This window comes from Poecilia reticulata, chromosome 20 (assembly GCF_904066995.2).
Source record: "Poecilia reticulata chromosome 20, P_reticulata-male-v2, whole genome shotgun sequence".
Taxonomy (NCBI): Eukaryota; Metazoa; Chordata; class Actinopteri; order Cyprinodontiformes; family Poeciliidae; genus Poecilia; species Poecilia reticulata.
The window spans coordinates 8135075-8148154 of NC_088849.1; the positions used below are offsets into that span (position 1 = coordinate 8135075).

General features: G+C 39.1%; 1 protein-coding gene across 7 annotated transcripts in view; it reads right to left on the minus strand.

Annotated features, from left to right (window-relative positions):
* The window catches only part of col11a1a (collagen, type XI, alpha 1a), a 95003-nt gene that overhangs the window by 42140 nt on the left and 39783 nt on the right, over window positions 1–13080 (minus strand). For all 7 annotated transcript variants that reach the window (XM_008438345.2, XM_008438344.2, XM_081601432.1 and 4 more), the window contains 16 exons: window positions 12762–12806; window positions 12606–12659; window positions 12469–12513; window positions 11547–11600; window positions 10535–10579; window positions 10363–10416; window positions 8398–8442; window positions 6762–6815; window positions 6623–6667; window positions 4800–4853; window positions 4146–4253; window positions 4016–4069; window positions 2476–2529; window positions 561–605; window positions 397–450; window positions 220–264 (listed from right to left, as the gene is read on the minus strand). In XM_008438345.2, the coding sequence (XP_008436567.1) occupies window positions 220–264; window positions 397–450; window positions 561–605; window positions 2476–2529; window positions 4016–4069; window positions 4146–4253; window positions 4800–4853; window positions 6623–6667; window positions 6762–6815; window positions 8398–8442; window positions 10363–10416; window positions 10535–10579; window positions 11547–11600; window positions 12469–12513; window positions 12606–12659; window positions 12762–12806 (855 nt within the window). The remainder of the gene's footprint in view (window positions 1–219; window positions 265–396; window positions 451–560; window positions 606–2475; window positions 2530–4015; window positions 4070–4145; window positions 4254–4799; window positions 4854–6622; window positions 6668–6761; window positions 6816–8397; window positions 8443–10362; window positions 10417–10534; window positions 10580–11546; window positions 11601–12468; window positions 12514–12605; window positions 12660–12761; window positions 12807–13080) is intronic.

The window sequence follows — 13080 nt, forward strand, 5'->3', positions numbered from 1 at the left end:
GCACGAAAATCAGACCAAATGATGAGAACAAACAGAGGAAAGAACAAAGCAGATGGCGCATCAGCCCCAGATGTCTCTGTACGGAGAAGCTAAACTAGTTTTCATTGGTTGATTGGTTGATTTTGTAGTAAGTGTGTATTAATGCACACTGAGACTACATTTTTTTTTTTTTTGCATCATGAATTATACGGACATGAAACACACGTGTAGAGGACTTACTCTCTCGCCAGGCGGGCCAGGGGGGCCGTCGTTTCCTGCTGTGCCCTGAAACACACAGCACAGCATCACTGCTGGTCAATATGAACTTATTTCAGATGGGCTTCAACTGAAGGATAAAATACTTCACAGAAATTTTGGACTCTGTGAAACAGCCATGTTTTGTTGCGGCGGGTTCACCTTGGGACCGGGTTTGCCCGTTGGACCTCTGGCTCCTCGAGCCCCACGTGGCCCCTAAAGAGAGGAAGAGAAACTGTTGGTTAATATGATGTCTTTGGCGTTTTCAGATTGTTTGATGGTATATAGTGAGTCGATAAATAAGTCATCGAGGGACGAGGACATACCGTTGGACCTCTTTGTCCTCTTGGACCAGATTTTCCAGCAATGCCCTGTTGGACAGCCAAAAGGAAACAGTTTTATAAGGTTTGTCTTTGTTCCACGCTTTTTCCTGATATTTCCTAGACAAGGATCAATATCATTACAGTGCTGCGGAGAAAACCTTGAGGATTTGTGCCACTGTCTAAAGCAAAAGTCTGGTTTTATTTCTTAACACAGATATTAAACAGAAAACAGTCATTTTCAGGGCATTGCATCGGCTTCAAATAACTTTTACGCCAAAGGGAGTTGAAGTGGGATTTGTTCCTTTTGTTTGTTTAATCAGTATGCTGTTTAAAATTGCCAACAATACGGTGGCTCACGTTGCAGGGAAGCGGTGTGTGGGTGGAGCTGCTGAGAGGACTGCAGAGTTTACAGACAAGAGCAAAGACAGCAAAAGATAAAAAATAAAATCATTCTATTTTGCTTGTTTTCTTGTTTCTCCACGCCAAGTCAATTTTACATCAATGCCAAAACGACACGCGGTGCCGTCAAAGTTTTGAAAAATAATGAATTCGTTGTGCTGTTCAGATCTGGAGAGGAGTAGGAGAAGAAATCCTGCCTCATCTATTTTAACTATTAGCAACACATGTCATACACCTCACTTTAGAATAAAAATAAGCTAATAATGCTTCCTTTGTTGTTTTACAAAATATGCAAAAGCAATTATCTATGGCTGGGCTGCAGGGTGATTTGTTTATATGGAGTCAGTCCCCAAGGTTTCAACTAAAACAAATATTTTGTAGCTTAGCCTAAGATTATTTAATGTATTTCTGCTGTTTTTATGAAGAACACATAAAACCTTTTATCAGCTTTGCAGGCTATTAGAACCAAACTCATCAAAATTTAAGTTGGAGTCTGCATTTGGAGCGTTAATTTCTTTGTACAGGATGTGAACTTTTGAGTTAAATTCTGTCCATTATCCTCTCATTTCTTATAGTTTTTTTTTTTTGCCAAATGGTTTGCAGTTGGCTCTCTAGAAACTCTTTTCTAGATGCTTCCAGCCAATTAAAAAAGAAGAATTTCAACAAGGAAATAATTCTTGCACCAAACTTCTGAGGTCCATGTTGATATTTCTGGTAGATTTGCAGCTGGTATTTGATGTTTTTTTATTTTTTTAATGAAATGGTTATTATTAGCAGCGGTTCTTCTTATAAGAGTGTTGTCCAAGCATCCGAGCAAGCTCTGCACTGGTGGCAACACAGCTCAATAAGAAACTGTCTTGATTCTAGACATCATTAAAGCCATCTTCACTGTGGCTGAACCTCCCACCATAAAGATTTTTTCTTTTACCTGCTATATTCTTAGTCGGGTCTTTTTGGTGCAACTGTTGCTGAATGCTGTTACCTCAGAGATGAAGCTAACACAATCACCAATGATGTAACCAAACTCAAGCTGTGCGGTCACACCATTAGTGTTCGTGTTTCTAATGTAACGATAACGCGCAGAAAGCAGACCGCAGTCCTATAATGTTGCTATAATGCATCTACTTGGTAAAAGTCTATAGAAACTCCTTAATAGATCACTTTGCACCATTTCTTGTTCTTCACAGCTTGTAGTAATTGAAAACAGGAAATAAGCTCTACTAACCCTTAAACCTTGGGTTACAACTCAAAAGTGACATCACAGAGTTCGGTGCTCTCTTAAAAGATCAAATTAAAACCCGTCTCCTGAATTTGATCTGAAATAAAACCCAAAGTCGTGAGAACAAGCTCAGCCTCGAGGCTCCATAACCGTTTCCAAATCAGTCGTTCTCTCGCCCAACGTGGCGTTTGCCGTAGCTTCATTTGACAAAAATGCCTTCATGGTGGAACAAATTTTATGCTACGAATGGTAAGTGAGTTTTTTATGTCTCCGGTGTTACGGGTGTGTGTTTTCCCTTACCCGTGCTCCTTTCTCGCCGTTTGCTCCAGGGAAGCCAGGGAATCCACTCGAGCCCTGTCAAAAATCAGAGGGAGATATCACGAAGGCAGATGAGGCTTCATGGGTCAGCGCATACATGACAATAAGGGATTATGTTGTATTCATCTGCTGAGATGATAGATATCTTTCTCAGTGTTCCACTGTTGGTGCTGAGCTTCTCTGTGTCAGACTCTTAAAGCGGCAAATGTAAAACTTCCAACGTTCGTGAGAAAAATGCTTTTTTTTCCCCCCTCTAATTTGTTCAAGTTAATGCACTGTATTAAAGGCTATAGAGGAGGATATGTCTTAGTCTCAATGTTTAATCTTAAGGAGAACATCCTCCTAAAACAGGACAACACTATGTGGATTCAGACGATTTATTTTTCAGTGAACACACCATAGTGCTACAGTCCAGCTGACAACAACACTCCTCAATGAGGACTGAACAAGACTCAAAGGTAGCTCTTTCCAGTATCAGCGACGTCTTTAGAAATGAAGTCAGAGGAAGCGCAGAGATGTAGGAAGCTATTTACAAGAAAACGCGACATTACTGCAACATTACTGCAGCACAAGGAATAAGACTTGTGCTGCAGTTTTCTTCAGCCTGAGAGAGAGCCAAACTTAGGCTGATAACAGGAAGACTGACTGGACCTTAGCAAAGGCTTTTTAAAAAAAAAAAAAAAAATCTTCCTCAGTTTTCTACTTCATTTGCCTGGATTAGAAAATGTTGCTAACCTTTTTGGAGATCTGAGATGGAAGGTAACTATTTACATTCTACAGGGAATTCACTACAGGGGACCAATGCTAACCGCGCTAAATGAGCTAACTGCTAATGATAGCTGAGATGCTGAAAACAGTTTAAGACTACATGACCTCACCTACGCTCCTATTAAGCAATTATTGTACTGGAGGGCTAAAAACAGTATGATATTTTGTGTGCTGTTCTTATTGTATGTTATAGTTTTCAAAGAGATTTCAGAAGAAGCTAAAATTGGTGTCGGTGAATAAAAGCTCAAAAACAAGATATAAAAAATTTGCCACAAATTTGTGAATGTTGTATTTCTTGTCTAAACACTGAGCAAGAAAAACCTATAAAACACAAAGCTATGTTTTATTCATACCTTGTGCAGAAAAGCCTATTTATAAGAGTCATTTACTAACTTATTTTTGAAGGTTATATTATTAAAGTCAAACCATTCACAACTTTCCTTTACACTAAATGTTAAGAACTCGCCATTTAGCAAGTGCTTGTTTGTAACCCCCTGTCTATTAATCAGTCATTTTTATAGAAAATATATATTTTTTCTCTCAGACAGGGTCGTTCATTGAATCAGGTAATTCTCTCCTACTTATGGCTCGTATTTCACATAAACTGCTGAAATGTCTCACCTTGAAATGCATTCCTAGGTGTAAAAATCTAACTCTATATGAACAAGATTAAAGATAGTCTGCACAATGGCTGCTAGGCTGTGATGTTTTATCAGGCACGATGCTTCTCGCGTTGAAAGTAGCTCATGTTTACCTTTGGTCCCTGTCGTCCGGGATAACCTGGCAATCCTGGGACACCAAGTTTACCCTGGGACACATCGGCAAGGTGAGCAAGAGAAAAAGTCCAACTTGGCTAAAGCCAGAAAATTAAGAGTTTTCTTTACTTTCTCTCCTGCTAGACCGAGAGGCCCCGACTCTCCGTTGGGGCCAGCTCTGCCTTTAGGTCCCTCAGGACCGTCCTCTCCACGGGACCCAGGCATGCCAATTTCACCCTGCCATCCATGAAAAATGATATACATAAAATGTTCAAATTAGTGTTTCAATGTACAGAGGAGAGTGAATATTTGACCTATGAAGTTCACAGCAAAAACACAGAATCTTACCAAATATTTATCCTCTATTTTTAGTGCAAATCTTTGTACACCTTAAATTATACAAAACTAACTTAGAAGTAATTTTTCAGCAATATATAAATGGTTGTAAGTAAAAGAAAAATCCTTAATATTGGTAAAAAAAAAAAAGTTTTTTAAATAAAATACTAGCTCCACCACCATTTTATTTGACTTATAACAAGATATTTTCCCCATATTACAAGTGAAATAATCTTTCAGTGGAACTGGTACTTTCTCATCAATATTAAGGAATCATTGACTTAAAAAAAGCTCCTTCATCTTGCTGAAAAGTTACAAGCAAGTTAGTTTAGTCTTATCTCGAGTGTACCAAGACATTTGCACTAGAAAGTGGACCAAATACACTTTGTAGGATTCTGTTTTTGCTGTGTGGTGGGAAAAAAAAGATGTTTTATTCAAGCTCCTCACCCGGTCACCTTTGATTCCCATGTCTCCTTTAAAACCTGGGAAACCGTCCTCGCCCTAAGAGAAACAAATATTTGGTCATTTCTTTAAAATACTGATAAAAAAAATTTGTTTATAAACACCAAAAAGGTCTGAGCTAGCTAACACTTCGCTACATTTCCCAATTCCTAATGGGCAACGGAGGACTAGAGCTGCCATCTGGTGGCCAGATAGTGGAATAGCACATCCAAAAAATCAATTTATTTCTCATATACTTAATACCAAATACAGTTAACATCAAGGTCTGTCTGTCTGTCTATCATGATATAGGTAATGTGTGAATATTAAAGGGAAAACTCGTCTCTTTGACACCTTTTCTTTCTTTCTCCTTCGACCTCTTGTGTTCCAGCAGTACCTGATGCATAATGCAGAGCCGAACATGTTTTTGATACTACCCTGCATCCTGACTGGATATATACTTCAAGTAATGCGCATCGTTTATTCATAAATTTTTCTCCTCAAGGTCTGTTTTCTTTTCCCCCCTCATCATTAATAATTCAGAACAAAAATCAGACAAATGCCTGCCACGGCAGTGGGGACAAGTCCCTCAAGTCAGATAATAGATTTTTGTTTTATATATATATATACTGCTGCTTAACTGTACTGATCCTGAATAATGAAGCTGGCTTAAACTCCGACACAGATTTTGGCGTGTGGTGACCGGAGTGGCACTGACGGCCGAGTTTCTCTGTCAGCAGAAGCTTTTCAGCAGGACGGCTTCACATCCAGCCGTGAGTGACTGAGGGTCTCTTCAAAGTGAGGCTCGGCCTCCCTCTGAAGACGCCTATCGACTGACCGCCGCGTCGTGTTCAGCCTGCGCCGAGCACCCACTTCAGCTCAGGAGAGTCAAAACAAAGTCGACAGGTAGACGGCGGCAGCTTCAGACAGAACGTCTGTGACATGAATGCATTCACAGCCTGCTCTCAAACTCTTTACATCTCCTCTGCTGTTTTCACTGTCACCCCTCGCTGTCCGTCGCATCGAGACTGCTAGAAACCTGCTTAGTATATTCATTTTGCCAGGGAGCTCAATTACACAGCAGAGACTATTTTAAATTCTTAACATCAATACATATATATAAATACAATTCCTGTATGTAAAAAGAAAAAGAAAATCCAGACGTTTTCAGATGCACTTTTTCAGTTTTCAGTCAGTGTATATACGAAAACTATAGACAGGAAAGAAGGAGAGACTGAAGAAATTAATGAATGAGGGAAAGACAAGCAGAAGGAAAAGAAAGACATGAGGTAAAACAGAAGGAAGGACATAAGGAAAAAGAAAAATATGAAAGAAAAGTGGTGACTAAGAAGAGAAGAGAGGAAGGAAAAAACTCAGACAGACAGAATGAAGGATGGAACAAAGAGAAAAGATGGAGGCAAAGAAGGGAAGGAGGAAGAAAGAAAAAAGGTACAGAAAGAAGGGAGGAACAAACAAAGGAAGAAAAAGGAACATTGAGAAGGTATTAAACGAAGGAAAGAGGAAAGGAAGGAAGACAAAAAAGCAGCAAGGAACAAAGGAAGGAAGGAGGTACAGAAATAAGGAAGGGACAAACAAAAAGAACAGTGAAAAAGTACTAAAAGAAGTAAATAAGGAAGGAAGGTAGAGTGAAAGGAATGGAGAAAGGAAGGAAGTTAAAATATTTTTATACTTGTGGGATTTTATTTCTTTACTTATCTGGCAGATTCTGAAATCTAATTCCATGTTTGTTTTAGTTTTGCGTTGGAACCCAGTATATGAAAGTCTGCACTCTGACTCAGGAGACCAAACAGGCTCTTTCACAAGTTTACCTTCTCTCCTTTTGATCCCTTCAGCCCACGAACTCCGTCGGCCCCCTGTTGGTCAGGAGCCAAACGGGGAGAATTAAAACCCATCACAAAACCAAAATGACGAATTTCTAATAAAAATCATTCACTAAAACAATCCTACCTTCACACCCCGGGGGCCAGGATAACCGAGAGGACCCTGAGGACCCAGTGGACCCTACAGCAACATCATATTTTAGTGATAGCTCAAATGATCTAAAACCATAATTCTAATATTGCGTTTTAAAATAACAACTTAGTTTCACAATAGTGCTCAAAGCTACTTATTTTCTTACCTAATAACATGTAAGTATAGCATGCTCTACATTTTAATGTAAAATGTCCAAAAGATAAATTAGAAAACAGCTTTTAGAAACTATTTTTTTCACCCATATTTACATCAAAGCTACACAAGAGACTCAATAGACTTCAATATTACATACTCTAATCTATCAATGATTGTGAAATCAAGAAAAAAAATTCATGAAACTTTCAAAGCCAAACTAGAAAATCAATAGTAAGTAAATAGTAAGTACTTATCTTACTTACTAGAAAGTGAAAACGTTTTTTTTACAGCATCTACTATTAAATAACTGAAGTTGTGCTTCAATCAGGCTCAACATTATGTCATTATGTCGACTGACAGAGGAAGAAGTTAATATTGATAATTTCTCCATTGGGGCCCTGGTTGTCGTATGACATGTAACAGACAGGAAGTGAACATTTTATTCTCATAGTTGATGTGTTGGAAGCAGGACAAATGGGAAATTTTTACGGGTTTGAGCAAGTTTGACCGACTTTGAACATTTTTGGGTGTTCCCGGTTTCCAGTAGTTAGTATCTGGCAAGAAGGGGTACGAGGTAGGAACAGTGGCAAACCGGCAACAGCAGCCATGGTTCGTTGACGAATGTGGGAAGCGAAGGCATGTCCATGTAGTCGGATTCAACAGAAGAGGATACACAATGCGGTCTGCTTCCTTCCAGACTGCAGAGTCGGGGTGCCTGTGTTGACCCCGGTCCACCTCTGAAGATGTTGTATAATAGGCTCATGAGAATCAGGATTGTACCACTAATCAATAAAAGTTTGCCTGGTATAGTGAATGAAGTTGTCTTTTACATCACACAAAAACACATGGCGCTGAAGGGAAACAGTAGCTTTGGGCAATGTTGTGCTAGTAACCCTTAGCAATCCATGTGGACGTTGCCTTGACCCTTAACTATGCTTCCTCATGACTCTTGGCTTTGTCCAACAGACTAATCCATCCAGTCAGGAAGCAAAAATGTTTCAAGAATAGTTTGAGGAGAACGACGATGAGGTGAGGAAATGACTTGGCCTCCAAATACATCAGATTTCAATCTACTAGAGCGTCTCTGGGACGTCAAAGAAAGCAAGTCCAACTCACGGAGGCCCGACTTCACAGATTATAGGATTGAAAGAAATCTTAGCTAACGTTTCTGGGTTAGCACTGGAAGGGTTCAGTGGAGTTCATGCCTTACCAAGTCAGGGTTCAATACCCTATCAGGCAGATGATTGTATTATTAAAAGAACAACACTGCAGATGGCCTGTGGGTTGTCTTTCAATCCACAGGTGGTCAGATCAATATCTTTGATGTTAGAAAGTCAATAGATTGAGACTCTACTGTGTGACGCTGATGTTTGTGATTTGCTAACAGATTGGAAACCGATCTCCTATTAGACAAAGGAAGGGGGTTTGTGCCATTATATTGATTTATGTACACTATTTAATTTGTAAACATTACCTGAGAACCTTTCTCTCCAGGTGGACCCTCCTTACCAGGATGACCCTGTAAAAAAGTGTCAAACTAGTCAGAAAAGACTCACTTCAATAATGTTATTCAGTGAAACGCTGAACACAATGACCTGTGACCAAACTTCTTATGCAGCAGCTCCTCAGAACTATCTGAGACACACATGAGCTGGTATTGCCACCAGCAGGAAGTCTTTGAGCTGCACTGAATATCTGCTGCAGATGGCCAGCAAAGTAAAACGTGGTTCCACGGGCCAGATCAAGGCCAAACACTGCAGAATGCATGAATAAAACATCAGATTTTTTTTTTTTTTGGTCCTTTTCAAGCTTCGGTTTTATGAACAGGACGTTTGAACGTGTGTGAGGGGTCATTTTTCCCAAGCGCAACTGCGGCTCTGTGACGCTTAAATAGCTACTTTTAATAGTAATAAGTGATTCATTTTTAGTGGGTAACTAGCTGGTGGGATGAAGCTTCCAGATACACCAGGAAAAGCTTCAGCTGTGAGAAATCACAGGCAACTTGTTATTCGCGGTGTGACGTGGAGACGGAGAGCTGTAAGTCAGGTAGCTCTTTGGCCCCGAGGGCAGCTGAGGGTGTTTGCCTCTTCGGCCGACGACTCGGTGCAACAACAGGTCTGGATAACAAAGCCCATAGGCGCTTTACTGCTGCAGTAAAAAACACCTTGAGAGGTTTCAGAGGCACGGGCCAAAAGGTCTGCCGTTTGTCGTAAACCAAAGAAGAAGACGTATATTCTGTCTGTGTATATCTTCATTGAATAGCAAGGATGATGTTTTCTTTACAGTCCAAACTGAATAAATGTGACATCCAGTGTCACTCGCTTGCTTTGTAGCAAGTGTCAGCTGTGATTTCTGTCATTTAAAACTTTTACTTGACTTTTTCTCTATAGAAATGAATGAAAAAAGCTTTAAAATTATGTCTAACATATAACGTTCTTTAAAGGTCAACTACTTCCACTTACCAGCTAATTCTTCCAGTAGCATTGCTGCAGACAAAACAAATGTGCAATCCCAACAGCTGTTTGAATGTTTACCTCTGTGCAGATTTAAACTACTTTAGCAGATTTAGAAAATGTTCTACTTTATTTCAGCTTTTTCAGCTAATTTGTGCTAATCCGTTCATTTAACAGCATTGAGACTTTGTTCCAGTTTAATCCAGTCTGCATAAACTTTGTGCTGCAAACTGTAAAAGGTCGAACTACAAGAGATGCAGGATTTTCAGACTGAATCGATTAATTGACAATAGAACAAAGAACGTGGATCCTAGAAATCCTTTTTTCATAATATGATGACGGAGCCATTAATTGCTTCTTCTTACATATGGTTAAAAATATCAACAGGCACACTGGCCCAAAGAAATATTAAATTATAAAGCTAAAAAAAAGTGACAAAGCTAAAATCCTGCTTAATTTTCTGATCTGCAGCATCCATTTTTAAAAAGCAGGGAAAAAAGCTTTATCTCTAAATTTTCCACATTTGTTCTTTTTTTCTGTATTAAAAATGGGTTTTAAATTTTTTTAAAATAGTTTCCTCTAATTTGTTGATTTTATTACTATTATTTTACATAGCATTCAAACATTTTAACTTGTTTGGGAACAAGAATGTTTCCCAAAACAGCAGCCACAGATGCATCTTGACAAACCTTTTTCTTCCACTCAATTTTCCACCAGTGAACCAGTCCTTCCCATGTTTGTCAAGTCCATTCGGTGACAAAAACATTTTTATTTTAATGAAATTCGATTTGTCTTACATAATATCTTAGCCAGGATATGTAAGCAATACTCAACAAAATAAGAAGAGTTTCAAATTTTTAACGAAATTAATCTATTGTTGACATTCTAATTTACTGAGATGAACCTGTACAGTGGAGGCAGATGCCATCTTAAAGAAGGGATGTGTATGTGTGCAGTAACAATATATGTATTAGGTGAGCACTCACAGGAGGCCCGTCAGCTCCAGGCAATCCAGGAAGTCCCGACCTGCCCTGAGGTCCCTGTAGGAGGTAGAGACGAACAGGATTTTAAAAAAAAAGAAGAAAACTGGTGCAGTAAACTGCAACAACGCAAGAAAACTTACAGCTAAAACGATTTGAATAAGAAAAGAAAACATACTTTTTCTCCAGGTGGTCCGATCGGACCTTGAGGACCGGGGAGACCCTGCAAAACAAGATACATTTAATAAATACATATCTGTGTAGCATCAACAAACACACTCAAACCCACAAACACAAGCTGAATAAACCGAGGAGTTTGTTGGCGCTGTAAATAGAGGAGCTGCTACTGAACTGTCAGGCTGTGTGTGTGTGTGTGTGTGTGTGTGTGTGTGTGTGTGTGTGTGTGTGTGTGTGTGTGTGGACAGATTTGCATTCGGTTTGTGGAAGAGAACACATTTAAATATTTGTGGATGTGCTCCCATGTGTGCAGCTGATGCCTGCTGGCGTTTATACATTGGGGCACCAGCAGGTGGAGCAGCTGAGCAGGAGCCAGCAAACCAGACACAGAGAAAACCTACCCGGAACTTTTGGTCTAGTAGTTTTATAGTGTAAATATCTTAATACACTTGAAATAAGGCAAAACTAACAAGTAACCTTTCAGAAAGATATAGGAGCTTCTTTTTAGGAAATAATTCCTTAAGATTAAAAAAGATAAATAAATACTCGTTCTACTGGTACATTATTTCACTTATATCATGGGAAAAATGAAATAATCTGCCAGTATACCTAGTAATTTTTTATTAATATCATGAAATTACTAACTTAAAACATGCTCCTTTATCTTGCAGAAAACAACTTTCACATTAGTTTTGACTAATTTCAAGTGCACTACAATATTTGCACCAAGTGGACCCAACATATTTGGTAAGATTTTGTGGGTTTTTTTTTTTTGCAGTGCCAGAATAAACACTTAGCTTCCATATATGAGAAAGGATAAATTATTGTAACATAAACATGGTAAACTAAACATATTTATTTAAAAACTGCAAATGCTAAAGCGCTATATAATGTAAACTAGATTGTTGTGTTTAGAATAAATCAAATTGATTTAAACGCTGATGTGTTTGTGGCCGCCATCTTGTATGTGCAGCTGCACGGCATGTTTTCTGGTGTGCGTTTGATTCGTTCACCTGTGTTCCAGGGATTCCCTGCTGACCCGGTGGGCCCGGTTCCCCTTGTGGTCCCTTAAAGAAACAGATTGAAACTGATCAGGTTCGAATATTGACCTGACATGTGTTTGCATTAGCACCAGGAGGAGTCCAGCTCTGCTTTGTAAAAAGAAAGGAAGAATTAAAAAAAAGAAACAAGAAATGGAAGAAATAAACAAAGAAAAAAATATTTAATTAATTCTGAATATAGAAAGAAAGAAATGCAAAATGAAATGTGACGGTAAGATCATCAAATAAATACACAATATGAAATAAATAAAAAAATTACATAAACAAGGAAACGTAATAAGGAAATAAGGAATAATAGTTATGTTAATACTTCTGAAAAAGATGAGCAAATATTAACTTCTGTTAAAATATAAAAACAAATAAGGTGGGGAAGTTCTTATTAAATGCAGTAATTGCCACAATTTATTCATTTATTTCTGTTTCTTGCCTATTTTTTTAAATTAATGAAAAGATATCAGATTTATGAAGCAGTTTTCACCCCTCAACGGCTTCATAAAGTTGCTTTACAGTAAAAATAATATCAGAATCTGTCTCCCGTGCGCCACCGTGCTGATCACAGTCAGGTCACATTTGCGTCTTTTTGTTCATTTTTATCCTCTAAAGCTTCTAGGGTTCGTTTAATATGAGGAGCAAAACTACAAGCCGGGTTCTGATCCGCTGTTGAACTTTATCTGCTCTGCCTCGGAGCTGCTTCGAGGTGCTGGACTGACCTTTCACCCCACAGCTGTGCATCCTGCAGGCATTTTTAAAACCCGGTCACATACGGCCCAATCTGAACCAAAAGTCCAGCACCCTTCGACGTTCGCAGCCCCGGGAGCTGATAAGGGAACATTTGAGTGTGTTTACTGAGAGGAGGTTGTGTGTGCGTGTGTACCATGTTGCCTTTGGGACCCGGTGGCCCGTCCACTCCAGCAACGCCCTGAGGAGAGGAGATAAGAAAACGATTTGTCATATCAATTACAGGAAGTGGGTTATCGGAGGAGGGAAGACAATGACAGTCACGCTACGCACCGGCACTCCGGGGGGTCCTGGAGAACCGCGAGGTCCCAGCAGACCTCTGGGCCCCTACAAAACAACCGAAGAAAAAGAAAAATAACACAAAGGGTTGGAATAAAATTATTAGATCCAGTACATGCCAACGTTTTGTAAGAATGATGCCACTCTTACGCTCTCTCCAGCCAACCCTCTGGGCCCAATCTCTCCGTCTTCACCCTTTGGAAAGAAAAGGATGAATATTTTTAAAAAATGCTGCAGGTTGGATAAGTAACGCTAAAATGAAAGTACAACCACGATATTTAACCTGTTAGCAACCTGCGATGTAAAAGAAACTTAATTAAAGCTGCATTTTGTACTAAAACGCATCTGGAATCGCTTCATCTTAAATGACATGCTGGTTAATACTGAAGGTTCTGAGTATTTTTGAGTCTCAAAAATGTGACTAAAGGTCCAAAAGTTTGGCATTTATTGGTAAAAGTTTCAGTTTACC